This window comes from Poecile atricapillus, chromosome 1 (assembly GCF_030490865.1).
Source record: "Poecile atricapillus isolate bPoeAtr1 chromosome 1, bPoeAtr1.hap1, whole genome shotgun sequence".
In the NCBI taxonomy this organism is placed as follows: Eukaryota; Metazoa; Chordata; class Aves; order Passeriformes; family Paridae; genus Poecile; species Poecile atricapillus.
In genome coordinates this window covers 115,641,241-115,662,338 of record NC_081249.1, presented here as the reverse complement: position 1 = coordinate 115,662,338, position 21,098 = coordinate 115,641,241, and the positions used below count along the sequence as shown (strand labels likewise).

The following is a 21,098-nucleotide window of genomic DNA, read 5'->3' as shown; positions in this document are numbered from 1 at the left end:
TCCTGTTACAGGGACATAGCATCCCACCCCGTGGGCTAGAAACCATCATCTCCAAGGGGTCATTATTTTATAATAATAAATCCTCTTTCCCACCCAGAATGCACAAAAGCAGAGCACAAAGCCTCCTCTTCCTCCTGCCAAGGCCTCAGTCGCTCAGGGCAGCTCCTCTCTCCTGACTGTCCAAAGATAAATAAATATGGTGGAGTAAGGACAACACGGAGTGTGGAGAGGGAAACACACGTGAAGGCACAGAGGAGCAGGGTCAGGACCTTTGGCTCTGTCCCCAGCTTTATCTTGGGCACTGCAGAGGCCCCCAGTGCTGGGAAAAGAAGGGAAATCTGTGCCTGGAGCTGGTGCAGCCACTGATCCAATGGGAGTGACTGAGATCACTGCTCCCTTCAGAAGCTCCCTCCATGTCCCTGTGGCTGTGGTGGCATCAGGGAACTGACTGGGTGCTCCAAATCTGGCTTTTATCACACTTGGGCTATTCCTGGCTCTAGGAAATGAAAATAAATCTGTGCTGTCTCCTCAGCAGACATGCTTCATCCCCCCTCTCATGGGCACTAAGAGCTCTGGATGAGAAAAGTACCTTTTGTTTGAGGAGAAGGGGAGGGAGGGAAAATAAACTTAAGCTCAGTTGGGAGGAGGATTGTGAAGGAAGCCCTTCATCCCTGGCCAGCCCAAAGCAAACCCCCCTGGCTGGGCTGGGCACCCCCTGCTCACAGCTCTGGTCTCACCTTTGCAAGCAGGAACAAAAATTCCAGTGAAAGGGAGCACATCCTTTGGGTGCTGCTTCCCTGCCTCTGCCTCACAGACTCTGTGTTTTCCTTTGTGCTGTCTCTTACACCAGAGGCGTTTTATCAGGCTGATAATTCAGCTTTATAAGAATCCCCTGGTATCAGCATTAGTTTTGTCAAGTCCCTTATCCACTGTGTGAAAACAGACAGGCGTTCTGTTGAAACAATAAATCCATTATGTCAACACAATTAACTCTGTTCACTGACTAAAACACTCTGTCTAGTAACAAAAGGCATTAACTTAATATCTTTATCTAGTTGACAAAAAAGCAAATTAGTTCAGAGCCTTTGATGTCACTGTGCTTTATGCCAAGGAGGATCCTTCCTGTTGATGTTTTATCAGCATTTGGTGAGGATCAGGACATGGGGGCTGTTCCAGGGCTCTGCTGAGGGACACGGGGAGGCTCCTGCACATCTTTGTGGCCCCTGAGCAGGGCTCCTCCAGAGCTGCTTCTGCCCTGGGCCAGGGACCATGGCTCACCTGTGTGGATTTTCATTGCTCCAAAAGGAAGGGATGGCTTTTCCCTCCCTGCTCCTGACACCCCAGCAGCAGGGGCTGGGTTTCTCCTGGCAGGATTTGGTGCCATTGTGAACCAAACCACTTCCAAAGTCACTGATGGGCACAAGGGGCTCCAGATCTCTAAAGGAGTTCCAGATCTCTAAAGGAGCTCGTGGCTCCCAGTGCCTCAGGAAAGGCCCACCCTTCTCACATGGATGGGATTTTCCATTGGAAACCAGAGGTTCAAACTTCACATTATTTCCGTGGGAATTACCCCAAAGGCTCCCCAGCAGTGGGCTGCTTATGTACAGAGAAAGGGAGCTTTAGTGTGATGTTCTTTCTTTCCCCTTTTCTCCTCAGAAGGGGTGAATTGTGAGGTTTTACAGCAGTGAATCACTGGCCCTGCTTTCCTGGAGGCCAAGCTGTGGTGCTGCTTTCCCTTGCTCCTCCTGGCCCTGGGACAGGGTTTGTGCAGCTCCAGCCCACAAATTAAATCAAATAAAATCAGGTGCAGCCTCTGAGGAAAAGCTCCCCTCAGCTTTTTGCTGAATGCAAAGTTTATCATGGGAAGGATTCCTCCTGAGATTGACCAGATCTGAGATTTAGCAAATCTGAGCTCAGCCTCAGGCCTGCCAGTGAGAGCCTGTGCCAGGTTTCCTTCCCTTCAGTGTCCATCTGGCTCCAGCCACAGCAGCACCTCTTTTCCTCACAGTGAGAATAAAGATCTCTCCTGAGGGAGAGAAGGTTGTCAAGTGCACAAATCTGGTAGCAGGACTAAGAGGCTCATTTCAAAAGGGGGGGGGGAAAAAAAATAATTAAAAGGTGCTTATAGTAAACATTCAAGGAAAATTCTCAAATTCTACCTCATCCTGTCTCCTCCAGGCTTCGTTCCCAGCCTCCCAGCAGCCAGGCTTTCTGAGCTGAAGCAGTGCAGCTCCAGGCAATGCAGATGGAATGATTGTGAATTGTGTGGCCATCAATAGATTCCTGATTAGCAATTTTTCTTCCATTTGTGCCTGCAGTGATTAAGAAACATCCAGCTGTTTCTTTCATTTTTTACAAAACCTTTCTTAATCTTTTTTTTCCCCCCACTCTTCTGCAGGAAAACTGATGTGTCTGGGGCAGCCTGTGCTGTGGCCACACGAGGAGGAGCTGAGCATCTCCTGTGCTTCCCTTGGGGATCCTGCAGCATCAATTCCTGTGTTTATCTCCCTGCTGGTCAGGATCTCCAAAGCTCAGCTCCTGGTGGATGGGCTCTGCCCTCCTCTGGACTGCTGGCAGCTTTAATTCCACAGCCAAGGCTTCCTCACTTATTAGGGAGCTGCTGTCCCTATAAATATATTTGCTCTGACAGGTTTTGAGTGGTTGTCTCAACACTCCCATGGTACCAAATTCTCTTCTAACACTCCCTTTGCACTGCCAGCAATTTATTCCTGGCCAAGGTTTGGGTGTGTGGCTGACAAAATTCCCACAACTTTTTCCCTTATTTATACATTTTTAAAGTAAAAGAGAAGAAATTCATGTTCACTGGTTCTAAGTGACGACATTCTCTTCCAATAATTAGTATTCTATCCTCTATTGGTTATTATTTCTCACTCCTTCTGCTAATTAGTCCATAGTTTTAGTACCTTTCCCCTCCAAATTCCGAGGGGTAGTGGGTCTTCTTTAGTCTCTCCTTTACCTTCTTCTTTCTGCAAAATGTCCTTGTGGTCTATAAATTCTGCGTTCCAGATGTCCAACCACACCAATCCGTCTTCCTCTCCCAGGCTTTGCTCATTGGAGCACAGCAGAGTTAGTTTATCAAAAGTTAAAATATCAGTCATTTTCCCCTCCTGTGTTCCCATAAAAGTAGCTTATGACAGCTTTGCTGAGAGCAATCTGAGAATAACACACAATTTATAATTTATCTGTATGTTGATTATGATTAATTAAAGCAACAATTTTAAAAGGTAATTAAAACCATTACCTACAATTATTTAGAAGCTCCCTCACTCCCAGCACACTCAGACCTCACTGTTTGTGTCAGCTCAGGGCTCCAGAGGTGGCCCAGGAACTGTCAGCAGATCACACCCTGGGAAATTCATTCTGCTGCTCAGAGATGGATCCAAGTCCAGAGGAAAATGGGGGGGCCTTTATTGTTCAACAGGAACAGGCTTGTTCCTGTTGATCATTGGAAGGCAAACTGTTCAGAGGTGACATTTGTCTCTGAAATCCACTGCCACACGCTGCAGCCAGCAGTCACCAATCCCTCCTCGAAACCTGAATAAATGCAAGGCTCCTCCTGGCTCAGGGCAATGCCACAGCCCAGGGGATGGCGAGAGAAGGGCTCAGACCCTGATGGGAGGCACAGGGAGTGTGGTGGGTAGTGCCTGGAGCCTTGGGGTGTGGGATCAGCACTCAGCACCTCCCAACGGGACCAGGGCTCTGCTCTCTGCTCCAGGTGATCAGGAGGGCTCTCTCCTCTGCTCCAGGTGATCAGGAGGGTTCTCTTCTGCTCCAGGTGATCAGGAGGGCTCTCTCCTCTGCTCCAGGTGATCAGGAGGGCTCTCTCCTCTGCTCCTGGTGATCAGAAGGGTTCTCCTCTGTTCCAGGTGATCAGAAGGGTTCTCTCCTCTGTTCCAGGTGATCAGAAGGGTTCTCTCCTCTGCTCCTGGTGATCAGGAGGGCTCTCTCCTCTGCTCCAGGTGATCAGGAGGGCTCTCCTCTGCTCCAGGTGATCAGGAGGGCTCTCCTCTGCTCCTGGTGATCAGAGGGGCTCTCCTCTGCTCCAGGAGATCAGGAGGGCTCTCCTCTGCTCCAGGTGTTCAGAAGGGTTCTCTCCTCTGCTCCAGGTGATCAGGAGGGCTCTCTCCTCTGCTCCAGGTGATCAGGAGGGCTCTCCTCTGCTCCCGTGCATCCACAGCTCATGGAGCCAGGGTGCCACCAGGAGCACCGAACTGGAACCACCTCTGCCAGAGCAGACATGGAATTCCCCAGGGTGCAGAGCTGCTGGGTACATCCAGTCCCTTCAATAAGGAATTGCAGGACACAAACACAACACAGGCCTCACTGTGTCCGAGGGCACAACATGGGATGGGTGCACTGACCCAGCTGCTCTGTGTCCACTGGCTTTGCTCTGCAGAAACAGGGAAGGGAGCCCCAGGATTGGGATACACAAACTGGTAGCAGTGAAATCAGTAATTCCCCTGAGTGCCAAGCCAAACAAAATGCCCTGCCGTGCTGAAGAAAAGGTGAATTTGTTGGAATGTGTCTCACAGAAGCTACATCTTTCTGTGCTTTGCCTTTGAAGGGAAAATGAAGCTGTTTGTCTCTGCATTGAGGGGACCTGCTCATCCCAGTCCCTGTCAAGGATACACTGAGCCTTCTGCCTTTTGTGGTGTTCCCCATCCCTGTCTCAATGATCATACAGCAGCTTTCACAGTAACTAACACAAAACCTCCTCATCCCCTTAAATCCATTGTGGCTCCTAGCAGGGTTCTGCTGGCACCAAAATCCAAGAGGCACCAGCAAAAATGGTTTTGGTGGGTTTTATCACCCTGTGTCTGAGCGCAGGGGCGTGCACCTGCACCTCTCAGCATTTCTGTGCTGTGTTAACAGTCCCTCCAGGCCCACATTCAGCTGAATTTCCTTCTATCAGCAAAGTGACAAAGTGACACTGTCCCTTTGCCTCCATGGAAATGCGCACAATGTCCCAGGGGTGTTCAGTCAATAACCTGCAGGCAAGGCTGGCTCTGCTGCTTGGACAGTGATGGAGGAATCCTAGGAAGAAAATGCTCTGTCAAAACCTGACAGCACAAGTGAGGGATGCAGCCCTCAGCTCGGTGGAACCATTGTTGTTACCTCTGAACAACCCCAGTTCCTTATGAGACAGAGAGAAGCCCTTTCCCTCCTGTAAAAGCAACATGATTAAATATGGGGACAGCCCTCCCTCATGTCTTTTTGATTTCCATGCCTTCAGGACCAGAGAGCATTACTCCAAGAGAAAGTTTGATTGGTATACTGTGCTTCCCCAAAAAGATCTGTCCCACACTCCAGGTGTAACTGCTGTTATTGGTAGCAGGAGAACATCTGGTAGGTTCAAGCCATCCAGCCTAAATATCTGAAATAAAACAGCCCTAACTCTCCCACAACTGAATAAATGGTGCTTCCTTTTCATTCCTCTCTTCCCAGCCGCATTTTCCCTCTGCCCCCTGTCCCAGCCCAATTCTAAGTCTCCACAAGGATGTTCCTGAGCTTCCCCTGCTCCTGCCCCAGCACACAGCAGCATCTTCCCGGGCCACCACCCCAGGAGTGATGCCAGTAATTATTATTTCCCTGCACTGCCTGGAAATCCGGTCCTGAGCCCCCTGGGGAAGTGCAGAGAGCTGAGCCCACAGCTCCAACTCGTCTGTACCACACTGGGGGGAATCTTCCCAGACTCAGCTACTGCTTTCAAAAGTTTTTTTTACAGCTTTTATCCCCACACTCTCTGCTTTATTTTACCTTCAGCAACAGATCTTTCACTGCTTTTTCTACACGGGAGACAGGCAAAGAAGGGTCATTGAAAACCTCTTCATTACCAGCTGCTCGTTTACTCCTGTCTCGTGAGGGTTAGACGGGGCAGAGGATTGGACTTTCTTATCTTTTCAAGTAACTTTCTTTTAATCTCCTTTTCCTGGAGTATTCCAGTGTATAATTCAACTAATAGTCTGCTATTGCAGTGACCTCGAAGAAAGCTGATGCTCTCACTCTGGTTGAGTCTTTGAATTTCACCTTGGAGATCTGAAGGGCTTTTTCGGTGTTCTCCCGGCAAGGGGACAGAGTAGACTCTCTTTAAGTGCATTTCTAGCCGAGCTTTGTTCCACATCCCTCTGCCTCCTCCAGCACTGAGATCACTCTGAAACAACCGCAGAGTTACTCGGCTCTCTGATAGCCCTTCAGGACTTAATTACAGGGGTTTAATCTCCGCTGAGATGAAGCCGAATCCATCCCTGGGCATTCCTTTCCCTGCTGGAATGACGCACAAGCCCGGGATGGAGCGGAGGATGCTGCTGCCGACCGCCCGGGAGGGGTTCGCTGTCTCTGGCTTTTCTTGGGAGCGGAAAGGCCTCGCATTCCCGAGATTTGCGGGGAAAGGGGGACACCCGCCGGCCGCGGCTGGAACGGAGCGGGGGCAGCGGGATGAATCCCGGGTTTGCCGGGACACAGCATCGGCACCGGGTGGGAGCTGACACCGCATCCCCGGAGCTCGGAGCGAGCCAGCCCCGCAGGAATCACCGGGACACTCGGGAACGGAGGGGGAGGCGCAGCCCCAGCTGCTGTGCTGCGGGTGTCAGCGAGGAAAAGCCTTCAGCGCACCTGGGGGAGGCCCACAGGGCTGCCCGAGCCTGATCCTTACACTAACCTTCATGCCAACCCTCATGCCAACCCTCATCCCAGCCCTTATCCCAACCCTCATCCCAACCCCAACCCCGTGCAGCCAAAGGAGCCTCCAGGAAACTTAGGGAGCAACGATTCCTGCTGGACCAACCCAGAAGGCAACAGGTATTTTCTGCAGGAGCTGAAGGAAAAGCTGCTGGAACCACGGTTGGGCAATTGGGTTTAAAAGGCAGCACCAGAGGCTCCTGTGGCGCTGGGAATGCTGATCCAGAACAGCCTGTGTCCTTCTCTAGAGCTCCCTTTGCCTCCCCAGCACTGGCCACGAGAAAATGCTCTCTCCTGCCACTCGGAGCCCCCAGGCGTTGGTTCAGAGCCTGCCCTCCATCCATGGACAGCTTAGAACATATTTAATATTCTATTCACACCTCTCTGCAGCTTTATGGCTCCGAGTTTCTGCCTTTGATCTGCTTCCCGCAACATTAATTCATTCCAAGCCCTCTTTATTTTCCAACTCGCTATTTCTAACCGCTTCCTTGAGTTACCTGCTTTGTTTCAAGCAGTATTTTTTCCCCAGAAGGGGATTGCTTGGCTGTTGGACCAAGGTGTGATTGCAGAGGGGTCACCAATGACCTGCACCCTGTGAGCTGGGGATCTGGCACAGGGGACACCAGAGTCCCTCCTGGCACAAAAAAAAGGTCTTGGGGCTCACCTCTCTGAGCTGCACGGGGAATTGCAGGAGGAATTTTCCCTCTGTCATCCTGTTTCTGGCTGGGGGCAGCACAGAGCCTGAAAGCCAAAGCATTTCAGCTGTGGAGCTGCCACACGTGTCACTTGTTGTCACTTGTCACCACTCATGTGCTGCTTTCTTCTTGAGGCCCTCGCTCTGCCTTCTTTTCACTTCCACTTTTCATTTCCCCGATTCCTGAGGAGCTTGGATTAGCCTGGTAGCCTTACAAGCTGAAAATAATCCTGCCTGAAGCAGCAAACAGGGCATTGCTGCAACGGATGCTGTAGGAAGTGCTGCACACACCCCACCCCATCTCTCAGTGCTGTTTCCCTCCTGTGTCACTTCTGTCACCCCTCAGCCAGCACCAGCCCCAGCTGTGGGGTGCCTGTGCCAGCTCTCCCCGCAGCTCTGGCCACACTCCCTCGTTTCCCACACACAGAGCTGGGCCCAAACCCAAAAACCTTTGGGGTGCTAAAGCCAGCGCCCCAACGGGACAGGGACTGGGCAAGGAACTGGCCACGGAGACACTGGGGAGCTTTTCCAGTGCAACTGGAATTCTTCTGGAATTTGCTGCTTTTTATCTCGTATTTTAAAACACTCACTTGAAGGGTCCTTGTGAGCAGCCTGGAAAAGCAGCGGGAATGGCTGACTACAGCTGCCATAAGGGAAATGGGAGTTCCCCCTCACCAAAACACGAGCAGAGCCTTACCTGAGGTCTCCTTCCTGAGCTAGAGCAGCTGGGAATGCAGGACCTCCTCCCTGGTACCCCCTTCCACCTCCCAGCCCTCCTGCAACAGGCTCCACATGACCTGGGGCCTCCACACACCACTCTTCACAGTTTTTGGTTTGTTGTTTTTTTTCCCAGTATTTTATTTCTGACAGGCATTTACAACGTTCCATTCATAGAACTAAAAACATAAAAATAGACCTTCTTTCAGCTTATAAAAGAAATATATAAGAACTTTGACATAGACATGTCATGACATTATGTACAAGAGCCACGGTACCTTCCCAGTACCAGCCTTCCAGTATCCGAGTGCCGACTGCGTCCCTGGGAGCAGCCCAGGACAGCCAAACCCTCCAGCACGTGGGACACGACCGACAGGTGATGATACAAAAAACAACCATGTGATCATACAAAGGGGGTAGAAACTCCTCTAAAGCTCTTATGAAAAGAAACCAGGAGATAGCAAAAAGTTAACTAGAGAAAGCTTTTGTAAGTCAAGTATAGTGCACCAGAAACCAGGGAAGGGAGGGGGCGAGGGGAGGATGCCAGCTGGGACACACAGACAGTGATGGATGTTTCGGGGGGGAGTGGGGATAATTTTTGTTATGTCTTAAAATATAGTCAGAGTGGATTTTATAAAATATAATCCTAAGGCTATTATAAAATTTCAGGTTCTTGAAGTATCTAGTGATGTGTCAAACATCAATAGATACCAACAAAACAGAACAAAATTTCATATAATCTTCCTTTTTTTTTTTTTTATTCCTATAGGTGAGACTGCAATGGGGAAAGCTATAGAAATCCTAATAAAAAAAAAAAAGTGCTATTTTGTGTTTCGTATTTGGAAGTCTACTTAAAAACCACGAGATTTTAGTCACGTTTTACCCTGTTTTAGATGTTTAAATAAAAGATTTAAAATGTTAAAGAAGTTTTACTTGTGTAGAACTTTTTTCATCCTCTATTGCAGTGGAAAAGCTTTTATAAAGGAATTAAAATACACTAGTTTCACCCACGGTAGAAGAGTGGGTGAGGTCAGTTTTTTGGCCATGAATTCCCTGTCCCCTAAGCCCAAACTCTGCCAGAGAGGAGCAAAGGGATCTGTGGTTCCAACAAGGGCACAGCACAGATCCCTTTGCTCCACTGCAATTCAGCCATGTCATTTTATTTATTATTCTTTTTATTAGCTAACTAAACTCCAGTCTCAAACATATACAATAAACCTTTTCCTGAAGAAAGTTATACCTAAATAAGAGTTTCCAGTTCATATTTTAATATAAAACCACCATTCCTAACCCTCTGCAAAAAGCTAGCCTCGTATCCAAGACGTGGAGCTACCCTAAATCTCTTACCTCTTTGTGCCCCTGCATCTCAGGTAAAATACAAAAAAATATTCCTTCAAGTGTTAAATTTGGATCTCTTTTAAGAGAGTTTGGCATCTTTACAAGAGTATGTAAAACTAGAGCTTCCGACATCGACGTTAAATTAGACCAGCCACAGACCAAGAGGACTGAACACAACATAAATCCCAAACCTTTCCTCACACGTTCCTAAAGTACATGAATATTCTCTTACATTTAGAGGGGGTAAAGGGGGTCAGAATACTGCAACTGTACAGGTTAAAAAGGCAGTTTCCTCGCCAAGGAGATGAGCCTACGACTGACGGCTTTCACGGCCATCAGCCCCTCTTGTCCTCGCGCTCCTGCCGGAGCCCATTCGCTGCACAGAGGTTACGACATCCAGAGTGATTTGTTTTCCAGTGATTCCGTTACTCCATTTCAGCCCCTGATTGTTTTAGAATAAATAAAATAGTGTGAAAGCCCTTGGTTAATGTAAGACAGGACCTCGAGCTCGTTTCGTTCCCGGTTTTGGAGCATTTGACAGTCGCCTGAAGCGTGGCCGCACGGCTTCGGACCGCTTGAGCTGCCGCAATGGTGTGTGCAAGGGTGCAATCCGCGGGGTCACCGGGAGGGACGGCGGGGGCCGGGGACACCTGCAGGGGCCGGGGACACCTGTGGGGGCCGGCTCAGAGCTCGGTGTTGAGCTTCCTGCCGGGCACGAAGTCCTCCCGCCGTACCCAGATGACCTCCTCGCCGTGGCCCTCGGCGGCGCCGTTGACGCCGGGCAGGGTCGCCTGCTTCCTCAGCTGGGCCATCCTGGTGGCGTGCGCGTCCCCGGGCGGGCAGGGCCGCTGCTCGGGCCGCCGGCCGCCCGCCAGGGACGTGGCCTGCAGCCGCTCCCGCAGCTCCCGCTGCGCGCCGCGCGCCGCCTCGCAGAAGTCATCGTCATCGCTCAGGATGTCGGTCTCCTTGATGTCCTCCTGCTCCTCGTACTGCGCCAGGTCGAACTGCTCCTCGACCCAGCGGTCAGTGTCCCCTCCCTGCGCGGGCTCTTTCTCGGGGCTGCTGCTGTGGACGGCCTCCGAGTCAATGGTAAACCTGTTTCGGGCCAGCCGCCGCCTCCTCCTCCCCAGAGACTTGCTCGGGGCTGACACTGCACACACAAAGATAAAACCCCACAGGTGTTTTACACACGGCACAACTCTGGGCCAAAGCTAAGTGCTGTCGGGGCCCGCGTCCGGCACGGGCAGGCCCAGCGCGGCCCGGTCACCCCCGGCAGCTCCTCGGCACGAGGTGCCCGCACAGGGAATTTCTGCTGCTCAGATCCACCGTGTGACAGAGAACAGCCCTCAACTGCTGCTGCTCCTGCTCCTGAGTCCTGGCCAGCACCAGCGGCCTCAGCTCAGCTTCTCGCTCGCAGCCCCCACAAAATCCAACAGCTTCACACCTCGGAGAGGGAAATCTGTCCGGCCTCAGAGCAGCGCTACGGCTTTCCCAGTGGCTACAGCAGCGCTGAAGATGCATCAAAGACAGGGAATCACGTTCCCTGTTCAGGCTCTGCTATTCCCTTCCTCTCTCTCACCCTACTGGGCGAGGAAAAAACAAATCCCCCAACCCAGGAGAGTTAGCAGAAGCTCCTTCTTCAGCATCTGGTCAGCAACTAGCCCAATTAACAAATTCCCATCTTGTGTGTCAGAACATCTTCCCAAGCAGGGGCAAATCCTGCAGCTGGCGGCTCTGCAGGCACCGTGGTGCTGCAGGGGCACACACAGAGCTCTGAGGTTGGAGTTTGCTGCCCTGCACTGACAAATTTATCCACCTCTGCCTTGGGGTTGAGGTCATTTTAGTGTCCCTGAGCCTCAAGGTGCATTAAGTACAACGGCTCAGCAATTGCAAATTTTATCTGTAGGGGGAGGCCTGGATTGCAAGGTGGGATTTCAATCCCTGCAGAATTTTCATGGCACACTGAAAGGAGGTCTGGCATCTCCAGCAGCCAGGGCCAGCTGGAGCCAGGGCTCACCCCGAGTGAGAAGCTGGGCTCAGCTGCTGTTGGTCTGGCCTGCCCCAGTCAGAGGAGGAACAGAAAGCCTGGCTGTCTACAGTGCTGGATCTAATGAGCAGAATAAGAAATAAACGACAGACCAGAACAAAACACGCAGTGGTGCCATGTACTTTGCAGTTGGAAGCAAATATTTCTTCCCTCCAGCATCTAGAGTTCTGAAAATGAAAACCTGCTTTTCCCTGGGATTTTTTCACTGCTTTTGCCTGAAGTCAACTGAAAAGGAAAATCCATGGTTTAGGACAGGCCATTACAAAAATCAGAGTACCAAGTGCACCTTCAAATGTGGGAAGGAGGAGCATGTGCCCTCTGGCAATTGAGCTGAAAAGGCTCAGGTGGAGGACACCACAGCTGCCCCTTCAAACCAAGCTCAGGGGAGCTGTTTTTCCTTGTGCATTTTAGTTCAAAAGTGCTCGAGTTACCTCAAAATTCTGTACATGCTTTTAAGAACCACACAGCTTCTGCTCTGTTCAGCTGACCCCCAGTTCAGATTAAAGTGCACAGCCCATTGGTACTATCAGGAATCCCATTTCCCTTCCATGCCAGAAGCACTGCTCTGAAACTGAGCCTCGAGTGCAAAGCAAGGTAAATAGAGGCAATTTAAGGCTCTCAAGGAAGTGAAGCATGGAAAAACCTGCAGATTTTACATATACAGGAGAGAATGCTAATCCTAATATACAAGTGACAGACACCACCACGTGTCCTACAACGGTGCTGGGGTTACTGGGATCTTGAAAGTCTGTAGCCCTACAGTACCTGCCCTGTTCATGGCTGGCCTTGCACCTTTTAGAGCACACAATCTTTTTCCACCAAAAGGAACGTATTGCTGGGATGAGGGCAAACTTTCGGTTTTAAGGAGCTGTCTTCTGTGTTTGTCCCGCAGGATGGAGTGCACTGCCTTCAGAAAGTCCTTCCTGTGTTCTGGAGAGCTGAAAAAGAGGTGGGAATACAAAAGGCAGAGTTACCCCTTGGGAACTGCTAAAAGCTGGCTGTAAATGAGGTAAATCATGGCCAGTTCTGTGATTTAAGACAGTACAAATTGATTGGCAGGCGCTTCCCCAGAGAAGACTCCACTGAACTCAGTATTTTCAAAGCAAAGCTAAATCCATGGTCACTGCAGTGGGCATCCAAGGAAACCAATACCCAGGTCATTAATAAAACATTCAGCCTTTCAACCCTCTCGAGGTTTCCTTTCCCTGCAGTGCCACCCACATGTGGCTGTGTCTGACACACATCCAGTGACCTGTGGTGCTCAATCTGTCCCTGCAAGTACACCCCACAGCTCTTGCAACTTTTCCTAGAAGCAGGAACTGGCTTGGCATCAGCTCTGTTGGATCCTGATGAACTTGTGTTCCAAGTTCTTATTTGAACCCGAAAAACATGCCAGGGCAACCACCACCACAACAATGGATGTTTATTGAAGGGAAGGCAGTGTCCCAAGTGCAGAGGTTGGGACCTGGTGCCATCAAAGGAACCACCTGAACACACCACCTGCCACAAAGACCCACTGGAAAATTGCAATAAGGCTTTTCCCACGAAGGTGCAAAGCTGATCAAGTTATATGCCTTTATTTTCAGAGACTGTACAAAATTCTACCTTCCAGAAGTAAGGTTTTAACACCCTCTTCCCACTCTCCCTCACTGGGTGGTCCCAGATTGTCTCCAAGGAAAGACAAGCAGGGATGCAGAGATGCAGCTGCCACAGAAAACAGGGAAACCCACTTACCTACAGCAGAGGTGAAATGTCCTTTCTGGCCTGCCCTCAGACTCAGATTTGACGTGGACAATCTCACACACAGAATTGGTCTCTGCATCTAAACGGAAAACCAAGCAGAACTTCATGTCTACCTCCATGCTGAACTCCAAAGCATTTACTGCATGATCAGTGAAGGCCCCCAGGCCACACATTCAAAGCCTGGCAGACTCCAGCTGTGGGAACATTACCTGCACTGGCCAGGGCCCGCACCTGCAGCGCTTCCAAAGGGATCATGTGGCGAAACCGGAACGGATCCCAGTCTTCATAGATTGAGGCTCTGTGTGATCCTCCCTGGAAGAATTTCAGACACTGTCAGGAAACAACACCCTGGGGCAGGCAGACAGTCCTGTGCTCTGTGCTGAGGGCTCCCTGTTGCAATCCTGGTTTTCTCATCCCAACACCTCCCTGGGGGGCCTCTCTCTGGAGACCTTGCTGATATCTGGATTAAAGCAGCCCTAAGGCCCATCAGCTCTTAGCAACACCTTCCAAAGCCACCCAGACCAGCCCTGGGTGCACACACACTTGGGAATATGTCAGAGTTCTGCTTCTCACCCTGAAGTCACTCTGTGCCTGCTGCCTTTCCCCATGGAGGCACCTCAAAGCCCTCTCTGGTTTATGCCACGGGCAGGGATTGCTCGTTTCCCTGTATCACTACAGACTGTGCCCCTGCTGTAGCACTGCCAAGCTCAGCTCTAACTTGGAATCCCAAACTCCAGCGGGATCCCTGAGCCACTCCTGAGGGGGCTGAGAGCAGCCAGCACTTGTTTGGTGGCACACGACAGTCAGTGTGAGGTGACAGACAATAATCAGCTCTCAGACACTCACACACACTGACCAAAGAACCTAAGCCAAGAGACACACTGGCAGTACATCTTCATCCAGGACAATCCACCCACCGCAGGGAATGGATGTGGTAAGCATGGCAACAAAGGATAAAGGAATGCTTGCTGTGCCCACCCAGCTCCTCACACACCAGGGACTACACATGCCAGAGCACATTCCAGCTCCATGGCTTTGTGGAAATCAAAACTCCATCTCAGCCCCAGAAACACCCACCCAGACAAGTCCCTGCACACTTACAAGTTTCTTCTTCTGTTTGGAACCATCCTTGTACACAAGGACCACGGCAGTTTTGAACACTGGAGGAGAAAGTTAGAGACAAAAGCTATGGAGCCACAGAATCCCAGAATCTCAGGACAGCTGGGGTTTGAAGGGACCTCTGGAGATCACCCAGTCCAACCCCCAACCAAGGCAGGGTCACTGGCTCAGGTGACACAGGAATTTGGGATTTTGGGATGTCCCCAGAGAGGGAGACTCCAGGCCAACCATGGGCAGCTGTCCAGGGGCTCTGCCCCTCCATGGACAGAAGTTCTTCCTCAGGCTGAGGTGGAACTTGTTGTGTTTCAGTTCACAGCTATTGCTCCTCATCCTGTCACTGGCACCACTGAGCAGAGTCTGGCACCATCCTGAGAGCCCTGGGGATGTTGGTGTCACTGAGGGGATGTTGGTGTGCACTGAGGGGATGTTGGTGTGCATTAAGGGATCCCCTCTCAGCCTTCCCTTGCCCAGAGTGACCAGGCCCAGCTCCCCCAGCCTCTCCTCAAGAGCATCCATATGGCCTGGAATGGGTCTCCTCTATTCCCAAACCTTTTGCCTGAGGCAGGAGAACTACCAGAGAGCAGAACTGAGCATTGCAGCAGAGAGACAAGCCCAGGTTTAAATTCCAGCCAACCCTGGGGAAGGTGATGCTCAGTTACTTTTCAGGCACAGCTGACAGTCTTTAAGGCATCTGAAATAAAAGTCCTGGGATACAAACCGAACGCTGCCAGCTCAGGTTCCTTCTTCCACTTGCCCAGGGAAGCAGGAGGGTTCAGCCATATCACTGTGTTATGCAGGAGCAAGTCCCCCATGGAAAGGTCGGCGACCTGCCAACACCAACATATGCACAGAGGCCAGGGTTTTAATCAGCTCAAGGAATCTGATGTGGGTTTGCAGCTCAAGAAAACTTGCAGGAAGTCTAGTCCTGAACAAAATTCCCCCCAGCAAACTTCTGGAGTATTTCATCAGCTCACTTCAAACAGATGCATATAAACCCTTAATTAGTGAGCATAAATTTGACTAAGTTAAACTCAAGAGTCCAGCTCTTGGAAGCCAGGGTCAAAACCAGACGTTTTCTTTGCTTTTTGTTCCCCTTTCTCCATTTCTCTCCCTACCAGTTTCTTAGTATTTTGTTGGAATATTTAAGCACATACTCAGTTTGGGGTAAAGTTTAGGGACTGCATCAGATGCAATGGCCAAAGCACCCCTTTCCCACAGCTGCTGTGACTCTTGACTTTGCCCAAAGGCTCCTCTATGGACACCACATTGTTGGGAACAGACTAAGAAAGGAGTTCCCAACTGCTGGGGGATGCAGCAAGCAGACCTTTCTCCTTACGGTCCTGCAGAGTGACAAACTGAGAGCCATCCCAAGGCCAGGGGGATGTTATCCCATCCCTCCACCCTCCCCCTCAGTCAAGTCTGAATTCAATCCAATGCAATTCAGGTCTTGAACTAAGCTGGGATTTATCTGTTTGCACCAAGATTTACTTCAATGGCACAGCAGGAAAGGCAAGTACTGGATCCAGTTTAGCAGGCACCACAATAACAGCCCTTTCCTCTCTACATCTGATTGTTACCTCTTTTTTCTCCCCTGTTTGTTCTGCTATGAGTTGGTCAAACACTGCCCCATATTCTTCATGGATTTTCTGCATTTCATTAATGTGGCTGGCAACTTTGTTCATTGTTTTGATGGCCACTGGAAGAGAGACAGGGGATGAGCAAGAGAGAATTTTAACTCTCTGAGAGGAAAGGAGGGCAGGAGGTTCAAGAGCAGAGGTGAACCAGAGAAAAGTGGGGTTAGGTCCTTACCATCAAGGTGATAATGTTCTTCACTATCCACATCAGTGAGAGCAAAGAGCTCCTTGAGCAGGAGGGGGTATTTGAGTATCCTCTGGATGGGTTTGATGAGGTAAGACTCCAGGGTGGAGGAGTGCTGCCGGCGCGGGTTCTGGGCATCCAGGAACGCCTTGAAAGCAGTGTCTGTCTTGGCTGCAAGATTCAAAGGAAGCCATTGGATCAATGAAAAAGCCTAACTGCTGCCCTGAGAAAGTGACTTTTCCAGGTTTAAATTGGTTTATCTGGAGACATTTTGTAAGGAAGTGCAGATTTACTGGGCTTGCAGAATTAGATTTACACCCTCCAGGATTTGAGTCACTGACACTCTCCCCGGATGTGCTATTTAGGATTTCACAGCAGGCATCCACCTCCAGTACGGGCAATTTTTAATTTCACTATCCATGATAGAATTTCCTGAGTGGGAAGGGCCCCACAAGGATCATCCAGGGCAGCCCCTGTCCCTGCCCAGACACCCCAACAACCTCACCCTGGCCATCCCTGGCAGCGCTGTCCAAAGGCTCCAGGAGCTCTGGCAGCCTCGGGGCCGTGCCCATTCCCTGAGCAGCCTGGGCAGTGCCAGCACCCTCTGGGGGAAGAACTTTTCCCTAAAACCCAACCTAAACCTCCCCTGGCAGAGCTCCAGCCCTTCCCTGGGTCAGTCCCTGTCCCAGGGAGCAGAGACCGGAGCTGCTTCTCAGGAGGAGCTGCAGACAGCACTAAGTACTTCTGGCAACTATTTTAGAGCAGCATGAAGTGTTTTAATCATCTGTTCCCTTTCAGCAAAGTCTCAAATTGGACATTTGTGAGAAGTCACTACTTCTAAGCCATGATGCACCCACAATATTGGCAAGTCTGGCTCTTGTTACCTCATTAAACCTTAAAATGCAGCACTGAGTCACAACAACCACCGGGAGCTGGCGAGAGGCAGGAGCCTCTAATGCACCAGATTTTGGGAACATGGGCAGACTGGACAGCTGATTGCCATCATCTTTTCTACCTGACTGCTGTAAATTTATGAAACTGTGATTTTCTCTGTTGCTACCTCCACTGGAGCATAAGGAGGGAAGGAAGGAGGAGGTGGTATTTATAGACATACAAATTATTCAGTGCAGGAGCAATTCCACACAATTGCTTTTATTAGAGTTGTGTCCCCTGCTGGGGTTGGGGGATTTTTGCAGGCAGTCCCCTGATTTCCATAAAGCAACTTGAGTTTCAAATGCAAAAGCCACCTGCACCTCGGCTGAGGGTACCAAGTGACACCTGAAATACACTCCCAGGCTTTTGAAGAGATTTACCTCTGGAATAGAATTCTAAATTCTGTTTATGCTGTAATTCAAGCACAACAGTTTCTTATTTATAAACACAGTCAGCAATGGAAAAGAAAAGCAAAATAAACAGATCTACCTAGTCTACCAATAAAATAATGCCAAAAGAAAGCATGGATGTGACTAGCAACAAATCATTTATTTATGTATTCCACAGAGCTGCCAAGTATACTTTGCAGCACAGGGAATAAGAAGTTTACAAGCAGAAATGAAAAAAGGAAAAGCGCACAGAAAAAAAACATACCAAAAACACCCCCCAAAAAAACCCAAACCAACCAAGAAGCAAAAGAACTCAAAATCTTTGACTGTCAGACATCCAGATGTTGTTTGAAAAACAAGAGTTCCTCCTTCAGTGGCATTGCTGCTACAACTGAAGCCATTTGTTTGTTTAATGTCTTGGCCAAAAAGGAATTGCATGAAGCACTGGTAACTCCAGGAGATTTACACTTCCACAGGGGAAAACATCTCTGAAAGACAAGCTGGCCCAGGAGCCAGACCACAGGGCTTTTATCTCCAACTCAGCAAGCCAAGCTCTGCTAGGAATTCTCACAAGGAAACTTCTCAGGCAAATTGGAATGAAGCAAGGAGAGAGGGGAGAGAGGACTAAAATATTTCTCCAGCTTCCATAAAACATTCTCCCAGGCTGATCCTCTCCTAGTGGCTGGGGCTTCCATGGGATTGCCACCAGCAAGGATTCCTGGCACAGCCTCCAGGAGGATCCAGAGGTCACTGCAGAGCCACCACTCCTGGTTCCAGAGCACGCAGTGACGCATCAGCACAGAGCCACAATGGGATTCCCATTTAGGAAATCTTCCCACATGACTGAAAACAAACCAAACACAGCAAGGGAGAAGGAACAAAACGTGGGAGGAGAAAAACTGCAAGCAAGGTGAGCCACCTCCTGTAACAAGCTGCTCAGGTGTCACCATGGGGTGGTCCCACAACACCCACGACACAGAGTGCTCCGGGAGCCTCTCCAAGCTTAGCTCCCTACTCCAAAGGCTCCTGGAGAGCATCCAGGCACATGTGTGCCCCCATTCCTGCCCTGAGAGGTTTGGGGTGCCATGAGCACAACCAACATGTGGCTGTGACGGCTCTGAAAGGAGCTCTTACCTTTCACCAGGACTTTGGGGACTTTCGTGTGGCTGGCACAGAAGGCACTGTACAGCTTGAACCTGTCAGCATAGTACAGGAAGGATCCACCCAGGGAGAACAACACTTTCTAGGATTAAAAGAAAACAAAAGCATTAGGAAAAAGGTATTTAGTTACTCTGCCTTCAGCCAGGTCATCTGAGGCTTCCACACAGCTTTTGGAGGACAGGACAACACAGTTTTAGTGTGTTTGCACACCAAGACATCAATGCTGGAGTAAGCCCAGAGGAGGCACCAGGATGATCAGAGGGGTGGAGCAGCTCTGCTGGGAGAGCTGGGAATCAGCCTGGAAAAGAGAAGCTTTGGGGTGACCCCCTTGTGGTCTTGCAGTGCCTGAAGGAAGCCTGCAAGGAAGATGGAGAGAGACTCCTGACAAGGAGCTGGAGTGACAGGACAAGGGGGAACAGCTTCAAACTATAAGAAAAGTAGGCTTGGAGCACCCTGGGATAGTGCAGGGGGTGGAACTGGGGGATCTTTGAGGCTCCTTCCACCAAAACCATTCTGTGATGGTTTTTATCCACCATGAAACAGGGCTAGCCCAGGTGTGTGGATTCAGCCTCTGCAATCAGCATCATTACCCAGGTCCCATCCTGGAGGCAGCACTAACTCCACAGGGACTGGGCTCCCACCTCCAGAGCTCCGTTTAAAAGCCCCACTGACCTCAGCAATGGCCAGAGGCCACAGACAGGACTGGATGTGCCTGACCCTGCAATGGATCAGGGCTCTGGGGAGCTGCAAGCAACACTCATCCCTCACAAACACACCAAGGGGCTCACCTGCTTGGAAATGAGCTGGTGCTCAGGGTCAGACACAGTCCCAAAATGTCTTGGGAACCAGACAGCACCCGCTGAGGGGCTGAGACCACACGTGGGCAGCCTGGGGACAGTGAGTGGGAGAGGGGGAAGCAAACTGCAGAACTGAAACCACAGAACCCCACATTTCACACTCTGCTCTCAGACAGGGCCCAGGGGCAGAACTGAAAGCGAGCTCGGTGCAGTTTTTATGGGAAGAGCTGGAAGCAACACTCAGGAGATGGAGTTTTCTCGGGAAGGACCCTTCACTGGCACTCTTATAGAGCTCACAGGCACCAGAGGAACTATTATTATTACTATTATTATTATTACTGTTACTATTTATCCTGTCCTTTACCAAGGTGAGTGGTGCTCAGAGCCAGAGTGGAATTCCCCAAAGGAAAAACATTTTATCATCTCCCTGCCATGCCTCCACTGCCTTAGATGCAAAATGCAATTTGTTTCCACATTTCCATGGGTTTTAAATGAAGTTCACAGAGGTGTAGTTTACATTTCTACCTGTGAAGATGCACACCTGCTGCAAGCCAGAAGTATTTGCCACCATGGAGTGCAAGTGGAAATACAAAATTCCACGTATTGTTCTGATCTGTAGCCCCAGAGGGCTTCTGAACATGAGACTTGTCAGGACAAAGATTTTATGTAACTTTCCATTTCTAGCATTTCCTGACAGCTCAAGGCAAGAAATCTGGCAGAAGGGCAAGAATAGAACCAAAAAGCACATGGTTTCTAGTGCTCTATATGGCTAAATGTAGCATAAACTACAATTGCAGCAGGAAAATTTTTCAGCAGCACCAGCATCAGCTGAAAATTAATCTTAAATGGAAGCAGATGCAGGTTTCTACATGAACAGTGGCAAGAGTCAGAAAAATGTGATGGAGAATGTTAAAGGTCTCCTCAAAATTTAAACAACGAGACAGTGCAAATAATGCGTTTTTAATATATAAAAGAAAAATTTTTTACCTTAAATTGCTCAACTTTTTCAAGCTTTTCCAGGTCTGGAACCAGCCTTACTCCATCTTCCAGAGTTTTCAAGAACTCTACCTGGAATGCTACCATTTCAGTCAGATTCCCAAAGAGAACATCCAGCTAATAAAAGGAGAAAAAAAAAGCAGAATGCTGAAAATATCACTTTGAGGCTAAATTGTGTTTTCTGTAACTGCAGCAATTCTCAGTCCAATTGTATAATCAATGTGGTGTCAGGAAAAAACAAGCTGCAGACATTACTGAGCAGCACCTCGATGCTCTACTTAATCCATTATTTGAAGGAAATGGAATTCAGTGAAATTAATTTCAGTCAAACAAGCCCAGCTGGGTGGGCAGAGTGGAGGGGCAGGAAAAAGCTCTCTGGCAAAAAGACAAGCGAAGGTCAACATACCTCATCTGGTGTGAGGAAGGTTTCTTTCTGCAGAGGTTTCAGGTATCTCTCCATCAGACAATTTAAGTCCTAAAAAATTCAGAAAAAGATTCCCACGTTGGTCCCTCTGGATATTTACTGAGGTGGAAAATGCTGCTTACCTAATCTGAGAATTTTTTCCTTTTTACACACAACACAAAATAGCTGGATCGCCCACAATTTCAGGCAGGAAAAGGAAACGTTTACACACTTGTAGTCAAAG

At 49.7% G+C, this 21,098-nt stretch overlaps 1 protein-coding gene across 4 annotated transcripts in view; it reads right to left on the bottom strand.

Moving 5' to 3' along the window:
• Window positions 1-8,242: 8,242 nt before the first annotated feature.
• The window catches only part of TIAM1 (TIAM Rac1 associated GEF 1), a 122,325-nt gene continuing 109,469 nt past the window's right edge, over window positions 8,243-21,098 (bottom strand). For all 4 annotated transcript variants that reach the window (XM_058861913.1, XM_058861915.1, XM_058861922.1 and 1 more), the window contains 11 exons: window positions 20,858-20,926; window positions 20,443-20,568; window positions 18,632-18,740; window positions 16,167-16,346; window positions 15,935-16,053; window positions 15,076-15,184; window positions 14,340-14,398; window positions 13,448-13,550; window positions 13,230-13,317; window positions 12,261-12,433; window positions 8,243-10,598 (listed from right to left, as the gene is read on the bottom strand). In XM_058861913.1, coding sequence (XP_058717896.1) covers window positions 10,132-10,598; window positions 12,261-12,433; window positions 13,230-13,317; window positions 13,448-13,550; window positions 14,340-14,398; window positions 15,076-15,184; window positions 15,935-16,053; window positions 16,167-16,346; window positions 18,632-18,740; window positions 20,443-20,568; window positions 20,858-20,926 — 1,602 coding nt within the window. In that variant the 3' untranslated portion in view covers window positions 8,243-10,131. The remainder of the gene's footprint in view (window positions 10,599-12,260; window positions 12,434-13,229; window positions 13,318-13,447; window positions 13,551-14,339; window positions 14,399-15,075; window positions 15,185-15,934; window positions 16,054-16,166; window positions 16,347-18,631; window positions 18,741-20,442; window positions 20,569-20,857; window positions 20,927-21,098) is intronic.